The sequence below is a fragment of the Fukomys damarensis genome, unplaced genomic scaffold (genome assembly GCF_012274545.1).
Source record: "Fukomys damarensis isolate Sample0158 unplaced genomic scaffold, DMR_v1.0_HiC HiC_scaffold_17, whole genome shotgun sequence".
Classification (NCBI taxonomy): Eukaryota; Metazoa; Chordata; class Mammalia; order Rodentia; family Bathyergidae; genus Fukomys; species Fukomys damarensis.
Window position 1 is genome coordinate 78,773,485 of NW_022900929.1, and position 25,184 is coordinate 78,798,668.

Below are 25,184 nucleotides of genomic sequence, written 5' to 3' on the forward strand. Positions count from 1 at the left end.
TTTTTTTTTTTTTTTTTTTTTGCTTTTGGTACCAGGGATCAAACTCAGGACCTTGCACTTATGAGGCAGGCAGTGGAAGCTCTGCCCTAAATCCCTGGCCCTGGAAAATACAATTTTAAAATCATCTCTAGGAAAAGTTCCTTGCAAAACTGGCATACTGGTGGCCAGGAATTTAATTCAGTGGTTCCACTCCTGCCTCGCAAGTGCAAGGTCCTGAGTTCAATCCCCGGTACAAAAAAAAAAAAGTATACTGCCCATTCCTTTACAGAGATGAAACACAACAAAATCTTTGTAACAACATATGAAGCTGAAAAAAAAAAATCAGAATTCTCCAAAACTGAGAAGGCTTCAGGATTCCTTAAGAATATTTTGTACACAGGACTTGTTCTACTGCCTGTATTAACTTTATTTCTCATTCTTTTGCTTGGGCATATAAAGTAAAAAGACTACTAGGTTAGGAACAGGTAAGGATTTCAACATCCAACAATGACAGACAAAGTCTAACTCTATGAGAATCACAGAAACTAGAAGAAAAACAACGTATGTTTCAGGGAGTGAGAGCTATGAAGGCAGAGGGACATATGGGCTCAAGCCCAGGAAAAGAAGAAAACTTGCAAATAACGAGCCTGTCATTTGGCACTGCTTTACTCATCACTATGGAGAGGCAGGCAAAACAATACAGTGGTTATGCTTCAATCTGAATGATTAAGAATTGTGCTGTGGGGCTTAATGTACACAGAATAAGGATTCATGCTGACAAACACAACCTAAGTCACAAGGGAAACAAATGTAGTTACCAATATTCTAGACACTCTTGCATTGTAGAGGAACTGGTAAAAGTGCCCATTTGTGATAGCAGCAAGTTGAAATGCATTTTATAGCATTTATTATTACAAGAGGAGTACTCTAAAGAATAGAGAAAGGTTTAAATAGCATGTTAGTAAAGAAGGAAGGCAATAGTAAAATCCAAAAGAATACAAGAAAAGGGAACAAAAAAAGTGAAACAAATAGATAACTAGAAATATGATGGCAAATTTAAACTTAAATAAAAAATAGTTTAAATTTTTAAAAACAACCATATACTGCTAAGAAGACACCTTTTTTTTTTTTTGGTACCAGGGATTGAACTCCGGTCCTTGCAGTAGCAAGGCAGGTGGAGGAACCACTGAGCTAAATCCCAGGCCCAAAAGACACCTCTCTTGGTGGCTTTTTTGTTGTTATTCGTGTCTAGGTCTCCTCCCTGCGTCTCTTGGTCTCAAGGTCTCAAACTCCCGGGCTCAAGAGACTCTCCTATCTCAGCCTCCCAAGCAGCTGGGTGGGAGTAGCTGGGCCTACAGGCACACAGCACCGGCCCAAAAAAGAATCCTCTTACTTTGCATAAGAAAGGTCAAAACTCCAAGGGAATAAAGAAGGCTTAGCTGTTCTTTCAGAAAAAGTAGGCTCTGCCATTGTAAGATAATAAATATCATTTCATTTCTGTAACCCTAACTACTCAGAAGGCAGGAGATTTGAAAGTTCCAGGCCAGCCTGGGCAATTTAGTCAAGCCCCAATCTCAAAAAGGGGTTGATGAAGTAGAAGCTTGTCTAGCACGTAAGGCCATGAGTCCAATCTACAACACTATAATAATTAAATCAATAATAAATGTTTACTATTTAGGCAACAAGACAAGTGAAGTTTTTTAAAAAAATCAAATATGACATACCTTAGCTCTGTAGGAATGAGAACCCCCTTGAAAATTGATGACTCCATAAGCATCTGTTGGGCTCTGTTCTGTATGCTTTTCCACAGACCATTCTTCTGCCACCTGATTAAAATGGTCACCCAATTTCACATCTGAGTATTTCATGGCAAGACTTGCAGTAAAACAAGCATGTTGCTTGACCAAGCGACCACAAAAACACCTAATCGGAAAAAAGTTAAGATTATAAAGATATCTTTCAAAAAATCAGAATAAAAAACCCAGAATTAAAATGAATAAACTAATGAAGAATAATAAAAAGTTTTACTTATTTTAGGCTATCAAATATCTTCGGTATAGGACTGGAACATTATTACATTAGTATAAGGTGACATCAACATCTACATTTAGTCTGGGGCATCTACAAAATGTAGTATAGCCATTAACAGAAATCATGTTCAGCAACAGAATGAAATGGATTACTGATACAATATGTATCAAACACAAAACCGTCATGCTGAGTAAAAGAAACCAGATACCACAGTACGTACTTATATGATGCATACAGATCAAGAAAACACAAATTAATCCGTAATTGACCAAGAGGTGGTCTACATTTGTCTGAGGCCTGAGGCAGAAAGAGAGACAGCATTCTATCTGGAATTACAAACCGGACCACACTTCAAGAAGCTGGAACCTAATACAGCCAGGGCAGTCTGATCTGATAAAAATCCAAAACTCAGATCAGTTTGAGGAAGCCAAGGCACCTAGAGTTGGTGATACAGAAAACAAGAGAAGGAGAGAGCTACGAAGAGCTCCAAGTACCTGCAGAGTCATCTATGTAAGAATAAACTATTCTAGGCAAGGTAAGAACTACTAGACAGTAGTACACTAAGCAATTCCCAAAGCTCACAAAGGGCAGAGAACAGTTTGGGCTCCCATGGGCCAGAGAGGAGATACACACAGTTCCATCTAATTTACCACATTAGACCTGGACAGCATGGGCCATGATCATTAATAATCCTTCTTCCCACAAAGAAAATCCAAGGCAAGATGGCTTCATTGACAACTTTCACCAAATATTTAGAAGGAAACAGTAGGGTGGACTAGAGTCTAAGATAGAAGCACTCCTGTTTATATCCTTTGATAAAAAACACTGGGCCACAGTTTCTCAGACATAGATGTGATTATCAGCAGCTGCGAACAATTTTTGGCTCTTGGAGCATACAGAATGAAATAAAACAGATACAAAGCGCTTTCCATTGGAACTTGGAGAAATGTGAATTTAGGTTTGGATTAGAGGCTACAGACAGGAGAAAAGCTTTAGAAGAGACCAAAGCATATACAACCCAATCTCTACCTAGTGTTGCCTATCAAATAAATGCATTGGCCAACAATGTACTCTGGTTGCTGGACATCCAAGCTTCTCAGCTTCGAAGAGTAGAGTCTTCTACCAATTGTATCTCACAAACTATGGATATTCATAAAGAGAAAGTGGCTCAAGAGAATGTGCTCTGTCACTGTAAGATAATAAATATCATTCCATTTCTGTAACCCTAACAACTCAGAAGGCAGGAGATTTGAAAGTTCCAGGCCCACATCAAGAACTTAAAATAGCACCTGCAAACATGAAGCACCCTGTAAGGTATATTTGGAAACCTACTGACTACACAGTTCTGGATGATGTGGGCCAGGTGTCAAGCATGGAAATAGCCAGGCTGCAAAAACTTGCATACTGCTGAGAACAAATCCACCTGCTCAGAAATCACCAAGCCCTCCCATGTCAGGCTGGGGAACACTACTTATAAAACCCTGGAGCCTGCTAAACCCCAACAGTTCCTGAGTCCTACAAGGCTGGAAGTCAGCACTGGACTGTGTGTCCAGGCCAAGGACACACAGTGGAAGTAGTGGAGGAAGTAGAAGTCAAAAGAGCAGTGGAAGCAGTAGCACTGGCACCCCCCCACAGCTGTACCCACACCTTTCCCACCACTGGATCAGCAGTCCCAGGTGCAGCTCCTGGCTCTCAGTATGGCACAGTGACCAGGCAGGGATCTAAATACAATTCTACACTTCGTTGACATCTTCTGGTGAATACAGACGAACTCCTTCTGTGACTGCTCAACTTTCTGCTCAGATTCATGTTAATGGAGGTCCACTTTATTCTCAAAATTAAATTTCTACTGCTTCATCCCCTCCCCTAGGCTCAACGGACTCCACAGATACCTGTGACTGGTTTTGTGGCCAACATGCAGGCAAACACTGTTGACAGCCCAATCCCACTACCAGCACCCTCAGCCAGACAACCTTCCTGTATATGACACTCTCCACCTGCACTGCCCCCCCAGTGGACTATGAAAACAAGGAAGCTGCAGTACAACGATCCATATGCAGATGGAAACCCTACCTGGCCCCCCAAGAACAATACCGAGAAGGTTTTAATGCAAAAGACAAGGACAAAGAGCTGTCATTTACGGAGGGTGCAATCATTTATTTGATAAAGAAGCACAATGATGGCTGGCATGCGGAGTCTGCAACTGACTGGCCTCTTCCCTGGGAGCTATGCAGAATTCATCATGCAATACAATGATTTTTTTTTAACTTTTAAAGTAGATTCTTTACTATACTGTATAGTATTATGGTTAACAGAACTGTCTTTATGTTTTCAAATGTGCCCATATTTTCAGGACACGCTATTTACTGGCATATTTGAATGTTTACCTGTAAGCATAAATCTTTGTGGCAGTTTGTGTATTGCTCAACAGCAATTTATACAAGAGGCTGTCTACAAACCATTATGCTTATGTTACTTACACATTGTTAATTTTTATGGACAGCCTAAATATTCTGGGGAAGTGGGGCACGATATTTAACAAATCATGATTCAGATTGTACTATTACATGTTGCAGTGCAGCACAGTTACTAATGCTGATACTGGGTCAGACTAATATTAAAATCAGAAAACTTAAAAAAAGAGAAAGAAAACAGTATCAATTCCATACCTACTCTTCCAAAGAACCTAAAATAAAACATTTCCCAATTCATTTTATAAGGTGAAACACATCATGATTTAACAAAAGATGAAGCATTACAAGATAAAATAAGACCACAAAAATCTTTCATATAATTAGCAGATTGAACCCAGCTGGGTGCTTTTTAAAAAAAATTTATTTCAAGGGGAGTACATTCTGGGAATGCAATGCTCCAACAGTCATAAATAAATTTACTGTATCATAAGATGAGTGAAAAAAACTTGCAATGGTGTCAACAGATGCAGAAAAAGCACTGGACGAAATTCAACATCTATGCAGTAGGAACATTTTCAGAAAATTTCAGGATTACATAATACTTAACGCTATCTTGCCAATGAGCAGCACTACAAGCTTTGTCCTATGATTCACTCTAGCTCATCACTGAACCTACAGATAGCCTTGAGGACTCCTGACACAAAGGTGGACAAAATATGTATGATAACTGCTTTCAGACATTTTTTAAGCAGCAACATGGACTTCTGTTCTTGAAATGAGGGTAACACACTTCATGCAAACCCCGGGACTACACAGCCTGGGGGAGTCCTTAGCCACTGTGCACAGGTGAGGCAGAGAAGGGCAACATCACTGTGCCAGACAAGGAAGCAGAGAACAGAAATACTGGAACTTGCAGCAGGGCATCAGGGAAGGAGGACTCCAACAGAAGAAAAAGAAACACATGAGGGCTCTCCATGGGTCCTTGGTGTATATGCATCAGGAAAGACTCCCTGATGCCCAGCAGATATCACCTGCTTTGTGTCTCAGAACTGACTCATACTACTGTGTTAGCTCAGAGTGAAAGACATCACCGAGTACCTTGAGCATAAAGTTGAAACTCCCAAAAAGGATACATCATAAAAATAAGATCTTCACTCAAGGACCAATTTCAAAGCAGAAACAGAAATGCCTCAAGAAAGAAGAAAATCACACCCGACAGGACAAATGAATCAGTCCATAATTTAATCACCAGTCAGATCAAAGCTGAACACCCTTTAGAGGAGATAACAGAAGCTAAACCTTCACAGTAGAGCATTTGTAATTTTTAAAAAATCACTAAACACAAAAAAGTAAGAAAATGTGATCCACTGTCAAGAAAAAAACAGAAATGGATTCTAAATAATGCAGATATTGGAGTTAGTAAAACAAAGGCTTTAATGCAGGTATTGTAAATTATGCTGAAGGACTAAGAGGAAGAGATGGCCAAAATGCAGACAGAAGCAGAGCATTTCTGCAGTGAATGAAACAGAAACTGTAAAACTGACAGATGTAAAGCGTGAAAGTCAACGGATAGGCAAAATAACATTTAAAGAAATAATGCTATTTAAAGAAATAAGTTAGTGAACCTAAAGAAAGATCAACAGAAAATAACCAACTTGCTAAACAAGTTCAGTAGAAAGGAAGCAGGCGGGCAGGCAGGCACACTGGCAACACTCTTAACATGTAACTGGTGTCCCAGAAGGAAGAAAGACAAATGGGGAGTAAGATATTTTAAGAACAGCTGAAATCTTCCCAATTAGGTAACATATTTGAACTACCTGATATTCTGTGTAAAGAGAGTATCTCCTTAAAGAAACCACCGTCACACTATCGACAGGCTGCTCAAAACCAAAGGTACAAAGAAAAACATTGTTCAACTCGCCCCATTTCCTACTGTAGGGGAAGTGACACAGACGACAGCTGCCCTCAGGGTAGACATAGCACCAGCAGATAAAATGATGACATCCTTTACAAGCTGGAATTTAAAAACTAAACTTGGAACATATTTAGTGAGTGTATTCCTTAAATCTAAAAGTGCAAAGCTTGATTTCTGGTATAGCTGCACTCAGGAAGTCCTAAAGGAGAGACCACACGGACCACCCATCTGTAGGAAGTGCCGGACAGGACTAGACTGCTAAACAGGCTCAAACAGGAGACTGCCAAGTTTGCTTTTTACTTTCACTCAGTTGCTTGAAAAACAACTCAATGTACCTAAAAATAAATTTCAACCTATACACTTCTGTTTGTAGCTTACCAACTAGAGACTTCTTCCTCTTCCCCTTCCATTTTAGGCCTTAACGAACATTACTACCATTCACTCAGTTGCTTAGGGAGGAAATCTAAGTTCCATGCTCCAATCTTCCCTTTCCCTCACACCCTACTGCATTTACCTCCCTAATCCTGTCAAGTATGTCCACTTCTCTTCATCAACCTAGCCACTATCTTAATAGGTTCTCAGTTTTGGCCGCAATTACTCCAAAACTTCTGGAACTGGACTTTTATTCCCCTCCTAATTCGATCTTCTCAAAATGCCAACTGCTCTTACAAAAAACTGAACTAAACTAAAAAACACCAAAATCCAGCACGTACTCACTTATCTAATTCCTTTATATAATAAAGTAGAAATATATGGCCTGGCATACAAAGCAATGAATGGCCTCTCCAGCCCCCATCTGACCTGCTCCATTCCGCAGGTTCCTAAGAGAACCACAGCGCCTTCACTGTCAGGGCCTCCCGCAGCCTGCTCTCTTGGGCAAAAGCCCCGTTCCTTCTGCCTCTGCTCACAAGCAACTTTAGAACTCAGCTCAGGAAGCTCCACTGGAGTTTCAAACAACAAAATTTGCTCTTCTAACTTCAAGTAAAGCATCCTTTGAATATAAGAAGATGTGAGTTTTTCTGTTTTGTTTTGTTTTGTTTTTTGTACCGGGTATTGAACTCAGGACCTGTGCCTGTGAGGTAGGTGCTGGCACCACTGAGCTAAATCTCCAGCCCCAGGATGTGAGTTTTACCACACTATACCTAACTAGTGTTTCTAACATACTAGTTTTGTTTATTTTTCAATTTTTGTGCAGTGTAGTTATGTTCAACTTACCTGACAAGTTGCTGACATATTTGACATCCTGGAAGGCATCTATAAAATATACAAAGGCAAATAAATTCTTCTATCAAAAATTTTTATCTTAAACTACATAAACTGTTTTAAACTATATAAAATCGATACAATAATATGAAACCAAGGAAAATTATTAACTTAATTTTCATTCACTATCAAACATGCATACTCTGATTTATACATTCAAATAACTTGTTAAAACTTGTTTCCATTCCCCCACCTCCCATACTGGGGATCAAACTCAGGACCTTGTGCTTGTGAGGCAGGCATGGCACCACTGATTCCTTCTTTTTTTTTGAGACAGGGTCTCACTATGTAGTTGAGACTGACCTGGAACTCACTATGGAGCCCAGGCTGGTCTCGAACTCACAGGGATCCTCCTGCCTCAGCCTCCCGAGTGCTGGCATGACAGGCGTGCACCACCATGCCCAGCTCTGATTCCATATTTTAAACACAATCAATTTTAACAAAAAATCTAGACGTCATTAAAAGACAAGACTGACAGATTTAATTACTTAAAAATATAACATTTTTATGTTGCAAAATCTGCCAGCAGTAAAGTTGAAAGGCAAAATGAAAAAGTAATTTGTGCAAAGGGTTAGTTCCCCCAAAAGATAAGGAGCTTCCCCATTCTTTAAAACTCCAATAAGCTGGGCATGGTGGTGCAAACCTATAAGCCTAGCACTCAGGAGGGCTGAGGCAGGAAGATAGCCCTCAGTTCAAGGACAGCCTGGGCTACATTTTGAGTTTGAGGTCAGCCTGAACTACATAGATGGACACTGTCTCAAAAAAAATTGTTTTAATCCAGTATAAAGAGGGAAAATTACATGAACAGACAGTTCACTTTAATATACATATGAAAAGATTTCAGTAGAAAATATTTTTTAAAATATTATAGGACAATATCTGTGAAAATATAGAGAAAATCTCAGATGTGTTGGTGGGAATGTGTTGTAACATCTCTATAGAGAGCAACTTGATAATTCTCATCGAAACAAAATGCAGATTCCTCACATGCTAATTCTACTTCTAAAATAGGGGCTAAAACATACCTGAAGTTATACATAAGGGAATAATTCACGACGCTATTTTTTTCTAATGCAGAGAAAATCTAAAAATACTACATACAATATGTTCATTAGTAAGAGGCTACTGAAACAAATGATTCTGACATGTAACTAATATATGCACCAGTGAAGAACAAAGCAGTAAGCTCCACTATGAAGAATCAGAAAACAGGCCAACAGTGTGTATTTTAAGGGAAGAAGAAGATACGTAACCATCTACTTTGACAGGCTAAGACTACATCTATTTCTAGAAGGTAGCTCAAGGAATGGTTAATATCATATTATTTTGGTAAGAATTTACAGCTAAAGGCACAGTTGTGGGAAGGAGACCTTCACTTAATAACATCAAGTACCTTATAAAGCTTATATAAAATTAATTTAAAAATCCAAGTAGTGTAGAGAGAAGTGACCATTTGTAAATTATGCCTCATGAGGAAGGTTCTAGTTCAAGATACTTAATATCATCTTGAGATTTAACACCTGACAACTGCTTTTATTATCTGTACTGCAAAGTGAAATAAAATTATAGAAAATAAAATAAAACTGTAACTTTCTCTGGAGGAAAAAGAACATTTTATTTTAGAACTGATACACTAACATCTAAATTCTAATCTCATCTTTATGGATAACCAACCAATGACCTGATGACATAATAGCAAAGCATTTTTAATAAGTAATAAAAAATTAGAATGCATTACTAATCTACTGATTCTATGAAAAGGCACTAAAATTATCTAATTATCTCAGAAGAGTTAATAAAAACTTAATAAAAAATGCTGGTATATTTAAAATACAAAGTATTTTCAGCAGTAATGAAGTAAATGCAAATTTAAATCATACCCTATGCTGGAAGTGGTGTTACATACCTGTAATCCCAGCACTCAGGAAAGCTGAGGCATAAAGATTACATATTCAAGCTCAGCCTGATTTAGCAACTTAGCCAAGACTGTCTCAGAAATAAAAAAAGGATTGTGGATGTATCTTAGTGTAAATGGCTCTGGATTCAATTATCATTTTTAAAAAAAAGTGTGTATATACAAAACGACAATTATTGTTAATTAAAAATAAAGAAAAGACCCTGGTACAATTAGTATGGGCCTCTACGTGGTTCTAGCACTTGAGCGGCTGAGTCAGGTGTCATCATGGAAAAGAACAGTGAGAGATGCTGTAATTTAAGAGGTAACAGTTTTTGTAAACAATTATGTCACTTAGGCATTTTTTATAAGAGCTATGACCCTGGTGAAAGTAAAAGTTGCAGAAAGGCAATTATGACAGAACAAGGTTTGGCAGAAGGTGGGAAAGGTAACAAAATCCAAAAACCTTGTAAATGCTTTTGCCAATATTTCTCTAAGTGCTTGTGAAGACTTTATTATATGGTTAGGAGATAGATATAGATATATGATTTGTGTTAAGCTTTATTTCTCAGAAAAAAAGTTTAACTGTTTTTAAACTATTTAAGTAAATATCTTCTAAGGTCCACTTTATTTAAAATGATAATTTTGGGGGGGGGGGTAACAGGGATTAACTCAGGTCCTTGTGCTTGCAAGGCAGGCCACCGAACCACTGAGCTAAATCCCCGGCCCATAATGTATTTTTTATATATGCATATAAAAGCCTTTTTTTTTCCCCTTGAGTCAGGGTCTCAGTGTGTAGTTCAGGCTGGCCAGGGACTCACTGTGTAGCTCAGGTTGGCCTTCAATTTGTGGCCATCCTTCAGCCTCAGCCTCCTGAGGGGTGGGATTATAGCCGTGCACCACCACACCTGGCTTTAAAGCCATTTTAAAGACCCCCCCACCTCACCCCCACAAAAAAAAGATTCCCATGGTCTCTGATGACAGATTTTCTAGTAAATGTAAAACTGTACCCCACATAATGGCAAACAAAAAGTATTAGGTTCTAGGGCTGAAGCTTAGTGATACAGCACCTGCTTACCATTAGGGAGGACTTGGGTTTGACAAGCCCCCCATAAAGACTATTAAGCTCATATTGGTTTCTTAACATGAACCAAGACTGTGTTTTCAGTGGATGTCCAAAAAACAAAAACATACACAAACATTTTTAAATTCTCAAGATCAGTGAGCATGTTTTTAAAAAAGAGCTTTAACAATCATATCTCTATAATACACGAGCACGACTGAAGTTTAGATACAGGAACACTGGGAAGAGGTTTTATGCTGTAAGAGTCATTGAGAATTCCAAAAGGCAGTACTGCGTCTTATAACCTGTCTCCTCCCATTCTCAAGATACCAATTAACATTAACTATCAAGATTAACAGTAACTATAATTTAATCATTTTTGTTTTCAATAAATAAATGGCAATATAATTCACATCTAAAATTTTAGAACACTCCAAAAGAAACAAAGGAATGGTTACCTGTGCGGGTCCTTGGAACTTGGTATGATATATACACATTCCCTCTTGGTCAAAGTGCTTTCTATCCAGGATTTCTGGGACTAAAATAAAAAAAATGTTAAAGTTTATAAGTTATCCCACTAATATAAGGAAGAAATAATTTGTTTGGTTTTTTTTGTTTGTTTTTTGAGACAAGGTCTCACTATGTAGTTGAGACTGACCTGGAACTCACTATGTAGCCCAGGCTGGTCTCGAACTCACAGTGATCCAAAGAGGAAATAATTTTATGATAAAAACATACAAATAGTTCTAGCTAGGAGTGGTGGAGCATATTGGCAATCCCAGCTACGCAGGCGGTAAAGGCAGAAGGGCCACAGGTTTGAGGTCAGTTTGGTCAGCTCAAGGAGCCTCTGTCTCAAAACAAGGAATGGCAGAGCTGCTTGCTTGGTAGCAAATAAGAAGTCCCCAGGGTTTAATCCCCAGCTACACAAATCAAAACCAAAATATAGTTCTATACTATTTAATTTGTTTTAATCCACTTGTTACAACACATTATATACTCTTACTGATGATACTACATGTTAAACATTAAAACAATCCCATTTAAATCCAATATGAATTAACAATGCTGTGCCAGACAGGAGAAAACACAACTGTGATGAAATTCTCACCAAAAGCCAAAACCAGAGGCATGGATCACTTAAATGACAATTAAAAGTGTCAGATTTAATTTAAAAACAAAGCCAAGTTAAGATATTAGATATTGCTAAGATAAATACCTAAAGCATAAAAGCACGAAATGGTTAATGGTACAGAGATTCAAAAAAGACACTACACCAAAATTCTAATCTAAAGAAATATCAGAAAAAACACATACTAAACATCAATAAAGACAGAGCATATTATTATATATTTACAGCCAATCTGCAATTGCTGTAACAATCAAGTAAGATTAACCAAATAAAATAGGCCAACAAAACATAAAGCAAAAATTAGGGAAAATTAGATAAAGCTAGAAAGAAGATTAACATATTTATTTTAATTTATTGAAAAGTCCATTTAAAAAATAACCAGAAAAGATATTTAGGTTTTAGCAGCACCATTAATAAATGAGCCTAACTTATGAACATATGGCTACTTCTACATATAAGACAGAAAAGCCATGAATTGTTCTCAATCCCACATGGGGCATTCATAGAAACTGCTCACGTACTTCATCATAAAACATGATTCACTTAATTTTTAGACAATGATTACTTTCAGATTATATTCACCAACCACAATGCAATTAACACAATGTAAACAAAAATTAAGCCTTCAATACCAAAACTACTTTAAACTGAGGATTAAAGAACAAAGTCATAATTAAAATTATAAAATTCTTGTGGGGCACACCTATAATACCAGCACTCAGGAGGCTGAGTCGGGAGGATTACCATGAGTTTGAAGCCTGCCTGGGCTATACAGTGAGTTCAGGGTCAACCTGCACTACAAAGCAAGACCTTGTCTCAAAGAAAAAAAAAACTAAACTTCTTAGAGTCTAACCATGAAGATTACATGCATTTCAAACTTTTGCAGTGCAGTCTAAACTGTGCTCGAGGGAAAGACAGCCTAAGATACTACACTAGAAAACACGAGCCAAAAATTATTGAGCTGCTGTCCAAATTTTAAAATATATTGAAAAGCCAGGGATTTAGATCAGTGGTTCTGCCACCTGCCTCACAAGCACAAGGACTGGAGTTCGATCCCCGGTACCAAAAAAAAAAAGGCTCCTAAAAATATATTGAAAGAATAAACTTAAAGAAAGGAAAGAAAGAAAGGTAAAGGCAAAAAAAGATAAAGTAAACAGTTGATTTTCAGCACCAATAAGAAAAGTGAACAAAGATACCATGTAAAGATACAACAGAAAATAGCAGACTATCAACAACTCTGTGCCAAAACATTTTAAAACAAGAAATAGGCATATTCAGGGCGGGGGGTACACTGGGGAAAAGTGGTGAGTTTTCAAGAATTTTTCACACTATCCTTTCAACCCTTCAATAAAAACTTACTTCAAATTAGATCTACTTGGGCTGCTGCCAGGAGCCCTAGGCCAGTGGTGGCGAACCTATGTCATGCATGCTGGTGTGTTTTTCTTTCAAGACAAAAGATGTGAATGTATGAGCCATTTGTTCTGAACTAAAACCTCAGTATTCAGGTTCCACTGCAGTGTTGGTGCTCTGCGATAAAGAAGCGGGTTTGAGTTGCAATTTGGCACTAGGTCTCTGAAAGGTTCGCCGTCACTGCCCTAGACTATCCTGTTGCTGAGACTATGTACCAACAAGATTCAGACTCCACCCTCCTCTACCACATATACACACACCAGGAAAGTACAAAAGATGAAGAAGAGCTTTTATTCATACCTCCGAGAAATCTTGCAGGATCCTTTTTGAGTTCTACAGGAACCTTAATGATAAATATTAATTTATCCCCAACCTCTAGTTCTGTTTCCAAAATTCTATCTTCATTCAAAATTCCCATTTCCTAGGTAAAAGATGTAGCAACAAATTACAAGTCCCACCAGACATAAAAACCACAATGTGACTTCCAATCCAAAGGCCTTTTATCAGCAAACTTTCCTATACTCAACAATCCTTCAAGCTTCTTTTAGTTTAAGTAAAATCTTGTTATCTCCTGAAGAACCTGTTTCTTACATCATTCTGAAAAAAAAAAAAAAGGTGGGGACAGGAGAGGAAAGAAATCTCTGGCATCACTAAAACACAAGTCCTTTTGATCCCAGAGTAAACCTGACAGACCCAAAGAAGTCAACCCAATTCTCCCACTACTCTAGGATCAAATATAGACTCAGTCAACATGACTATCAAAAACAGAACAATGCCCTCTGACTTCACTTTAAAACCCTGACCATGAACCACAAATGATGCTTAAAGATGCCCAAACTCACTATTTTCCTAGTGCATTTTCTCATTCTCTTGGGATTATTATCTCCTCTCTACAAAGTTCCAACCCTCTCCAGCTGACATTCCCACCCTTACTTTCCATTTCACCAGGAAACCCAAAGCAACCCAGAGACAACTGCTACCAACCTCCTCCCATCTCCCCACTGCCCACCCCCCGGGTTCATACCAGGTCATGTGACTGTGCCGCACTCCTCACATGCCCCATACCTGTACTTCTCTAACCTAGGACACTCCTACACCTTCCTCTCCTGCTCACTCCTTCCTTACAGGCTCCTTACCAACAGCTATGCTATTAGCAACAACGCACTATTCTCCAGATCTTTAAAAGCAGAACACAATACAACAAACCTTTTCCTGACTCTGTATTTCTCTTCATTTTACCCACTCCATGTTGTGCCTACACCTACAGTAAAGGTTTCTTTTTTCTTCTAAAGACAGGGTTTTGTTATGTCGTTGTATAGTTCAGGTTGGCCTTAAACTATGTGGCCCAGGCTGGCTTCAAACTTAAAATAATCCTGAGTACAGGGACTACAAGACTGTGCCATCATTTTCCTCTTTTCCTTTCTTCCTACTTTCTAAGATCCATTCTAGTTAGTCTTCAAGCCAACCACTCTCCTGAAACAAGTCTGACAAGACAAGCTCACCTGATGCACCGCCAGCAGCACTGAACCTCTAGAGCTGAGCACCCCCATACCCTTATCCTGTCGGCTCCTTACTCATTCCTTTTCTTCTCTCTCTTTTCTCCTGTTCTTCTGCAGTGCTGGGCAATGAAGCCAAGGCCTTGCTCGAGCTAAGCACGCATTCTACCATGGCACTACAGCCCCAGCCCTCCTCATCTCTCTCTCTCTTTTTTTTTTTTGAGACAGGGTCTCACTATGTAGTTGAGACTGACCTGAAACTCACTGTGTAGCCCAGGCTGGTCCCAACTCACAGTGATCCTCCTGCCTCAGCCTCCCAAGTGCTACAATTACAGGTGTGCACCACAACGCCTGGCTCCTCCTCCATCTCTTAAAGAGCTGACCGAGACTTCTTCCTGTTTTCCATGACCCTGGACAGTTTACCACCAATATATCAATGACTCATTTCTATCCCCATCCCAGACAGAGCTCCATGCTTGCGTATCTGCTCACTCGGCACCATTCCCTCTTGAAAAAGGCATCTCACGCTTACTACACCCACAATGGACCTCACACCTCATACAGGCTCCCCCATCTCCATAATAGAGGCAACTCCATCCTCCCATTCCATTCTAGAAACCAGAGAAGCCGTGAGTAGTGGCTCACACCTGTAATCCCAGCACTTGGAAGGCAGAGGCAGGAGGACTGCCACAAGTTCGAGACCAGTCTGAGCTACATAATGAGTTCAGGGCCAGCATGAACTACAAAGTGAGACCCTGTCTCAAAAAACAAAAACAAAAACAGGGCCAGGGATTTAGTTCAGTGGTTCTGGCTCCTGCAAGCACAAGGACCCGAGTTTAATCCCCAGTACCAAAAAACAACCAAACAAACAAAATAAAAAGCAGAGACCTAACTCTGAGGACTTAGTTCTCATTTCACCCCCAGAACAATGTTGAGGAGCAGACCTGCTCACTTCAGTCTAAGTGCCAGTATACTATTTTTATCCTGGCTCCTTGTCACATCCCACCCACACAATGAAATTAAGAAGCCCATCTGTAACTTTAAAAACACATTATTCATTCATGTCAATTATGCCTGCAACTTGAAAATAAATCATCTGCTAGTGCTACTCTACTTATGAGGTAGAATTTCTATCAAAATCAACTCCGCCCCCTGAGGCACTGAGCTTTCTCTCAGCCCATTTTAATTCTGAGACACTAAATTGCCCGGCTGGGCTTGAATTTTGATCCTTCTGCCCCAACCTCCCAAAATCCTGAGGTTACAGGACCACCACACCCAGGGAACCTAGTGCTTTAAACTCAGGATGGTTATGTTTTCACTGCAGTGGCGCCTTCTAGTGGTACGATGGGCACCCAACTTATTGCATGACCACAGTCCTGCGAGGTGGGTATGATTAGGACTTCCCCATCACAGGTGCAAGGACTTGGACAAAATTTAGGGAACCATCCAAAGTCGCTCAACTAATAGTTTGCCCTTTCCCAAAGCCTCTACCAATTTATTCAGATATTTAAAGCATTTAAAAATCACTAGATGCTATGCCTTTAAATACCTTTCTTGCATCTTTTTTAAACTGTTAAGTAGAAATAAGTAACTTGCAAAAGGGAAAATCCAATGTGATTGCTCCGTACATTATTTTCCTGAACAACAACAAAAACAGAAAGAACAAAAGAACCAACACATTTCTCCTAAACAATGCTGTTAATTTCTAAGAACTATTAATCTGTATTAAGCCTTTCTCCTTTTCTTTTCATTGCAGCAACTCTGACTACAATTACTCAAACTAGGATGGGAACAGGTAAGGGGAAATCAATCAACAGACTTAATACCCCACTAAATCAGTAGGTTCTAAATGAAGGCTTACAAAACTTGGTATTTATTAACTGAACTACTCATTAAAACGAGTCAGTTGGGCATGGTGGCGCAGCCCTGTATCTCAGCACTCAGGAGGCCACGACAGGAGAATGGCCTTGAGTTCAAGCCAGCATGAGCTATATGTGAGACTGTCTTAAAAGATAAACAAGTCAGGTATATATTTTTCACAGCTTATGTTTTCTTACTAACAGTAAATAAAAATATTTCACTGACATTTTCAATTAAGAGAGTTACAGGAAAAAAATGAATTATAAGTAGAATTAACATAAAATCATCAGAGCTCTCTTCACAAAGACTAATAGGGAGACAGCTAAATATAAGCTAGTACGGTACCACTGCAGTGTTTTTAAGGAGGGGAGGGGAGGCAATGGGGATCTGGACTAGGAAAGAAATGGTTCAAACAGATGACTTCAAAACCTTCAACCTAGTATGTTGTCTACAGAAGCCCAACATAATGTGCAAGCCTGTACTAACTACTTGGGACACCTAGGTACGAGGTGCACTTGAGCCCAAGAGTTCAAGGTCAGCCTAGGCAACAAACTATAAAACCCCATATTAAAAATAACTTGATAAAAATAAAATCACTACAAACTGATTATTAATTCAGTCCTGGCTTCTCATTCTTCTCTCACTACACCTGTACAATTATTTTCCAAGCACACATGTAATGTAGCAGGACCAGAATGAATACTTGTTTACAAGTGTGGACAATCAATAAATTTGGTCTATAAACTCTTTTATGAGTATAGAAAATATGTTAGGGCATTTGGACCACACACTGTTTCTGTCACAATTCTTTTGTTTTTAAACCCTGAAAGTGTTTAAGAGCCAGGGCTAGGGGTGGGGCTCAGTGGCAGAGCCCTTTCAAGCACATACATGGCAAGGCCCTGGGTTCAGTTCCCAGCCATGGGGCTGGGAGTGAAACAAACCATTCCTAGCTCCAGGCCACACAACAGGCTCCTGCGGAAGAAGTCAAACACACCCACCTACAACCTGGATCCCATAAATGTGGGTCTCACATCCCACCGAGTCAAACAAGCCCTTAAGTTTGTGCCAAGGTCCTTCCTTCCCTTTCATGGACACTGATGTCTCCCTTACCCTTTCTAAAATCTGAGCAGAGCTGCAATTCAGAGAGGGGAACAGTGGGGCAGAAAGTTTCAAAGGTACAAGAACAAAGTTAATTTTTTCCCTGTAGAAATGCTAACAGTAAAGGCATTTTCATAACCCTTACTAGATCAAGCTAACCCACCCTGAGCAAAATCTCACTTATGTATGAGTATATAATAGTAGCTTTTGTCCAGAAGTAAGTCTTTTTCAGATGCCTCAAGCCAAACCACCCCTTACCTTCCACATTTTAATGACTTGGGGAGGGGGTACTGGCCGAGGAACCAGGGATGCTCAAGCTCTGAGCTGCAACCCTAGGTCTTTTTATTTATTGTGAGACAGGATCTTCCCTAATTTTCCTAGGAAAGGCTTGAACTGGTCATCCTCCTGCCTCACATGCTTCATCACTTGAGGACTCAGCAAATATTCTATAGTAAAATATAAACCTACTTAAAATAGCACCTTATCTGAATGCAGGACTGAGTGCAAATCTTGTTCACAAGTTTCATTTTATCATTCATATGCTTCTAGTACTACCAATACTACCCCTTCACCACCTATAGCTTTTTAAAATATATGTACATAGAGTCTGCCAAAAAAAAATGTATACACACTTCAGGAAAAGAAAGTATGATGTTTTTTCAACAGATGGTGCTGCCCTTGTATGGGGGACCCTAGGGGATGTCGTGCATGTATCACAGAAAACCCACTGCACTGTGGACCCTAGAAAAGAAACTGAAAATGCAGTGCAGCAATCTCAATAAGCAAGGTCACCCAAGCAGCAGCTACTAATAAATGTCAGGAAGCTCACGGCCAACACACTGAGCACCTCTTGTAATTGTAGAGGTCAAAGGTGACTTGCATTAATCTCATGGTCTCAATAATTTAATATTAAAATATTTTAGTACCAATTTTTCCCCTGAAGTATGTACACATTTTTTTGGGTGGACTCTGTATATATTGGTTTCAACATACCATTTTCAAATACATATATATATATATACACACACACACACACACACACACACACACACACACACACACAGAATGCAGAATGAATAAATTATGCTTAGCATGCAGTACTTCATGTCATTTTTCTAGTGAAAACAATAAAAATCTACTCAATAATTTTGAAGAATACATTGTTATTTAATGTGTAACAGCTAAATCTTGAAAACAGCCCAAATGCCCATTAATGGATGAATGAGGTTTTTTGTTGTTGTTATAATGGAGTATTACTCTGCTATACAGAAAGATATAAACTTGAGACATTTCTAGGTAAATGGATGCATCTTGAGACCACACTGTTCAGTGAAGTCAGACACACATGTTTAGATACTGCACTGATTCCCTGTTTTGAGAAACCGAAGCGTAAATAAGGACCAAAATATGTAACAGATGCTGGGAAATAGGAAGAAAATGTTCAAATGAGAAGGGGAACAAGAGAATGGTGGGGGGGATAAAAAGAGAAAAAGAAAGAACTGAAGAAAAAAGTGAAAACAAAGCCTTTGTAAAGAGGAAAAGGCATTGAAGAGGGGAGAAGACTGAGGAAAAAAAGAAGAATCAAGACATATAATGTACAGGAGCCAGGGATTTAGCTCAGTGGTTCCACCACCTGCCTCACAAGCACGACCCCAGTTCAATCCCTGGTACCAAAAAAAAAGACATTATGTACAAATACAAATTCCCATTGATGAATGTGATCCCTATGTATATCTAAAAATGTAGCAATCAAATTAAACTTTAAAAGAAGAATACACTGCCTTATTGAATTCAACTGCATTAACAGTAGTCACTACATTGCACCGCATTTCTTGAAGTAGTTCTGTATCTACCTAATATAAGGTACTCTCTGATCAGTATCTCCCAGCCCCTGGTAGCCATCATTCTGCTCTCCACTTCCATGAGCTCAACATTTTTAGATTCCGCATTTAAATGAAACTGTGCAGTGTTCATCTTTGTTTCTGGCTTATTTCATTTACTTTCTTCCAGATTCATCCAAATCGTCTCAAATTAGATTTCCTGCTTTGTGAAAGCTTTTCCCTATCTTTTAAAGGCTGTATAGTATTTCATCACTATATACATGTATGTACCTCACATTTTCTTTGCCTATTCATCCACTGATGAACACAGGCAGATTCCACACCTTGGTCACAGATTCCTTTCCAGCTAAGTATATCCTGACAGGTGGAGTTGAGTCTTACAGGCAGCATGTAAGTGAATATTGCTATTTTTAATCCATTCAACCATTCGAGCCTTTTAACTGGAAAAAAAATTCAATCATATTTGAGGTAATTATTGATATGTAAAGATTTAATATTGCCATCTTATGTGATTTTCTCTAGACGTATACATTGATTCCTTATCTTCTGTGCATCAATGACACATTTTTGTTTTGTAGTTATGAGGCTTAAAGAAACATAGTTACAACAATTAAGCTGACTTAACTTTGGTTAAATTTTAAAAACTATGTTCACTCCATCTTCCCCATTAAAAATTTTTCATATCACAATTTACATCTTTTTATATAGTGTATTATATTTAGTAGGTTTGTTTTTTCTTTTTTTGAGACCAGATCCTGCCATGTTGACAAGGCTGACATTAAGCAACCCATTCCCTGAGGCTCCTAGGTAGCTACTGGGACTATTAAGGATCACCACGGTTCCGGCAGTAGTTTGCCTTTAACTTTTAACACTACAGATACACCTGATTTACAAGCTATATTACTATATTATAATACCACTATATTACTATACTATTCTGAGTCTGACATGTACTTACATTTGCTGGTGAGTTTTATACTGTACTTTCATGTCTTCATGTTACTAATTAGCAAAAGAATTCCTGTCTGCATGTCTAGTGGACAGGTCTGGTGGAAATGGCTGGGAAAGTCTTATCTCTTCACCTCTGAAGGACAGTTGCAGTACAGACTCTTTAATTGGCAACTGTGTTCCTCCCACACTTGGACTATACCATCCCCTCTACTATATCATAGCAGAGTTTCTAATTGTCAAATCTACCTAAAACTTCAGCAAAACTATTTTCTCAAAGCCATATAAACTGTGTCACTCCTCTGCTCACAATTTTTTTTTCTTTTTTTTTTTTGGTACCAAGGGATTGAACTCAGGGTCCTTGTGCTTGCGAGGGAGGCGGCAGCATCACTGAGCTAAATCCCCAGCCCTCTACTCACAAATTTTTACTAAATTCTACTGCTTCAGGAACATACTTTAGCTTGTTTCAAGACATACCTCCTACAGTTTCCTCTACCTTGTGCACCGTTTTAATCACTTCAGGATTTACTGCATCTTGGTATAATGGCCATAAATAAATATATTCTCCCCGCATAATATTATCTCACCCATCGATAACTAAGTTCTGATAGTGTCTGAAATTGAGTTGCTACTTTGCCATCAGTAACTCTCAGATTATAAACACATGTACATTCTTAATCTCACATTCTTTTCATTAGGATGCATTACCAAATTATACCAAAAGGTGGCAAACGACAAACACAAATCTGAAAACTCCTAAATTTATGTGCTAGGTAATATAAAAACAAGTTACAGAGCAAGAATCATTAACCCAAAATTCCTGAGACCACAAGTACTTCAGATTTTGCATTTTTTCAGATTTTAGAATATGTGCATATACACAATAAGATATAAGGAGGGGACCCACGTCTTAATATAAAATTCATTTGTGTTTCATATACTGAAGGTAATTAAATCTGGCCAGATGGTACATGCCTGTAATCCTAGCACTTGGACTGCAGATTCAAAGCCAGCCGGAACTACATACTGAGACCCTGTCTCCAACAGAAAAGGTTTGTCTTTATTCTGCCTGCAGTACATGATGATTACAACCCTCACGAGGTGGTACACATATATAACACACCTCAATTCTTTTTTCACACCCTTCCCCAACTCTTGGTCTCCCCTTTCCTTTTGCAAAAGCTTTATCTCCCTTTTTCCTATTTTATCTCTCTAAATTCTGGGTTTCTAAGAGAAGCCATATATTTAGGTGTGAGTGCTTTATTTATTTCATTTAATATTATGGTCTCCAGCTGCATCCATTTTCCTACAAATGACTCATTTGCCCTTTATTGTGGAAGAACTCCACTGTGCATTAACACCACATTTTCTTTTTCTTTCTTTTTTTTGGTACCGGGGATCGAACTTGGGTCCTTGAGCTTGTGAGGCAAGTGGGAGAACCACTGAGCTAAACACCTGGCCCAACACCACATTTTCTTTATCCATACATCCGCTGATGGACGTATAGGCTGCTTCCAAAATCTAGCTATTATGAATTGTGCTGCTATAAACATGGGTATGCATGGATCACTATAATACGCTGTCTTTAACTCTTTGGGGTTTTTAAAAATTTTGTGCCAGTTATCATGCTGGTTTTACCACTGTAGCTTTGTACAACTTTTTAAGTCCAGGATTGTGATGCCTCCTGCTTTGCTCCTAATACCCAGGACTGCTTTTGCTATTCTGGGTCTCATTTGTTTCCATGTGAATTTTAGGATTGTTTTCTCTAGATCTGTGAGGAATACAGTTGGTGTTTTGAATTGGACTGAGTTACATCTGTTTATCAGTCTGGGGAGTAGGTAGTATAGCCATTTTGACTCCACTGGTTCTGCCTATTCAAGAACAGAGGATATCTTTCCATTTTCTTTTTTGTTTTGTTTTGCTTTTTTGAGACAGGGTCTCACTGCATAGTTGAGACTGACCTGGAACTCATTATGTAGCCCAGGCTGGTCTCAAACCCACAGCAATCCTCCTGCCTCAGCCTCCCAAGTGCTGGGATTACAGGCGTGTGCCACCATGCCCGACCTCTTTCCATTTTCTGATATCCTCTTTAATCTCCTTTTTTCAGAGTAGTGCAGTTTCCTTTCACTCTTAGATTAGGTTAATTTCTAAGTACTTAATTTTTTAATGCTATTTGAATGATATTGCTGTCCTAATTCTCAGTATGTTCATTACTGGTATATAGGAACATTACTGATTTTGTGTGTATTGATTTTGCATGCTGCTACACTACTGAATTTGGTTAATTCTTCTGATGGAATTTTTTTGGATCTTCTACAAATAATAATAACTTACCTTCTTTCTTTCTCACATCTCTCTCTTTATTTTCTTCTCTTGCCTGACACTCTGGCTAATGCCTTGAGTACTACACTAAACAGGAGTGACAGTGGACCTGCCTACATTTTGACTGTGACTCATCATGTGAGGCCATGTAGACTTTTCCAATCGTGGTGTTTTGTCAGCGCTCAAACAGATATGGGGAACCCAAAGTATAAATAAGGAGCAAAATTTAAAAAATAGGTAATAGGAAAACACGGAGACAGGTCTCACTATGGGAAGGAAACCAAAAGGTAGATGGAAGGAGGGGAGGTGAAGAGATGAAAGAAGAATGAAGATGAGCTGCATATGCTTACCAACTCCTCAGGGTGAATGTAATCATTATGTGCTGCAAATAAGGTTTTTTTGGGGTACCAGGGATTGAACTGGATCTTGCGTTTGGCCAAGCAAGTGACAACACCACAGAGTTAAATCCCTGGCCCTGCAAAAAAAGTTTTGGTTTTTTGAGACAGGGTCTCACTGTGTAGTTGAGACTGACCTGGAACTTACTATGTAGCCCAGGCTGGTCTCGAACTCACAGTGATCCTCCTGCCTCAGCCTCCCGAGTGCTGGGATTACAGGCATGTGCCACCATGCCCTGCAGCAAATAAGTATTTTTAAATTATGGGTTTTGGAGAATTCTATGTTTCCAAGTTAGGGATGTTGAACCTTAATATGCACAGAATGTCAGCACACAAAAGCATCTTGAAGATCACTTGGTAATCTTCTGTGGTTAAAACACAGCTCTACACTGGGCGTGGTGGCGTACACCTGTAATCACAGCACTCGGGAGGGGAGGCTGAGGCAGGAGGATCGCTGTGAGTTAGGAGATCAGCCTAGGCTACATAGTGAGTTCCATCCAGGTCAACCTCAACTACACAGTGAGACCTTGTCTCAAAAAAACCAAAAAAAGAAAAGAAAAAAGAAAAAACAGGCTCTGGAGTTGGATTAATCTGTTAGAATCCAAGCTCTGCTGTTTACTATATATGCAACCTTGTGAAAGTTTTTAAACTTCTGTTTCCTCACTTGTAAAACAGGGTAATAACAGTATCTACCTTACAATGCTGCTCTGAATATGAAACTAAGTGATCAATGCAAGATGTTTTTAATACAATACCTGGCACATATTCAAATTTCAACCATCTTTATTATCACTTCAAAACTCCATAAACTGTTAAGCTCTTCTTACCACTCTACCAACAATAAGGGGCACATAGGTTGTACACAAACCTGTTCTACTCAGCCGAGGCAAGATTTTAAGTTTGTAAGTTTGAAGCCAGCCTGCGTGATTCAGTAGGAGTCTGTCTCAAAATACAATCAAAAGGGCTAGGGATGCAACTCAGCGCTCAATGGGTTCAATCCCAGTACTACAAAAATAAATAAATAAATAAATAAATAGATAGATAGATAGATAGATAGATAGATAGATAGATAGCAACACCTAGTCACATCTCACATTCCTCATAGTACCAGCATATCCTTGCCTGGGTACTGCTGGTAAAGGGCGGGGAGGCTAAAAAAATTACAAGTTTCTTAAAATTCTACTTCAGGGTAATGAGTGGAACTTTTTACAACTGAGTTCATCTTTTTAAACTAAATACATTCTGCGATACTACATATTAAACTTAGAGCCAGGCATGGTGGTGCCTACCTATAATCATGGCACTCTGGGAGGGTGAGACTGAAGTATTTGGAGTTCAATCCTCAGCCTAGGATGGCCTACCATACAAAAGAAAAAGTCTGGAGCTTCAAATTTGGAGTCAAACTGATAATGACTATCTTAATCTTAGTCTGCTTGGGCTGCCACAACAAAATACCACAGACAGGGTGGCTTAAACAAATGAAATATATTTTCCCACAGTTGTGAAGACTACTAGTTCAAGATCAAGGTGCTAGTGGGGTCAGGGTCTGACAAAGGCTCTGTGGGTTGCAGAGGATCGTGTCCTCACTGTAATCCTCAAAGAGTAGTGGGGAGAAAAGAAAGGAGGGAGGGAGAGAGGAAGGGGTTGAGAAAGTGTGGCCAGGCATGTGCATTCATGCCCTTCAGCATCTGTTCTTCCAAGGACTACACTATGGTAGTCCACTCACCTATCCCTATTTCCCAAGGTTCCCCCAAATTCCAAAACACTGGAGGTCATAGCTTCAATGTATTTGAATCAACTCAGTATGAATTGCAAGAGCCACAAATATTCAGCCTATAACAACTAAATTAGAAAAATCAGTATCCTTCAGGAGACTATAACAAAACCAAGAACATACACAATGTCCACCACACAATCTCAAATTATTAGACATATGGTGAAACAGGAAAATGTGACCCATAGTCAAAACAGGCATCAAATTAAAAAGGAGGTTGCCTACTAATAAAATGCATGTTCTTCACAAAAGAGATAGTACAGACTTGGAAACTCAAGAGTTAAGAGATAAAATCTGTACATGGGTCAACATGCCTAGAAGGCTTGCCTAAAGCAAATGTTGAAATAATTTG

At 39.0% G+C, this 25,184-nt stretch overlaps 1 protein-coding gene and 1 pseudogene across 5 annotated transcripts in view; one reads left to right on the top strand and one right to left on the bottom strand.

Annotated features, from left to right (window-relative positions):
• Positions 1 to 25,184, bottom strand: part of Trpm7 (transient receptor potential cation channel subfamily M member 7) — a 93,596-nt gene that overhangs the window by 59,896 nt on the left and 8,516 nt on the right. For all 5 annotated transcript variants that reach the window (XM_010638685.2, XM_010638690.2, XM_010638681.2 and 2 more), the window contains 3 exons: positions 11,018 to 11,097; positions 7,555 to 7,593; positions 1,704 to 1,902 (listed from right to left, as the gene is read on the bottom strand). In XM_010638685.2, coding sequence (XP_010636987.1) covers positions 1,704 to 1,902; positions 7,555 to 7,593; positions 11,018 to 11,097 — 318 coding nt within the window. The remainder of the gene's footprint in view (positions 1 to 1,703; positions 1,903 to 7,554; positions 7,594 to 11,017; positions 11,098 to 25,184) is intronic.
• LOC104872617 lies at positions 2,194 to 5,564 on the top strand (annotated as a pseudogene).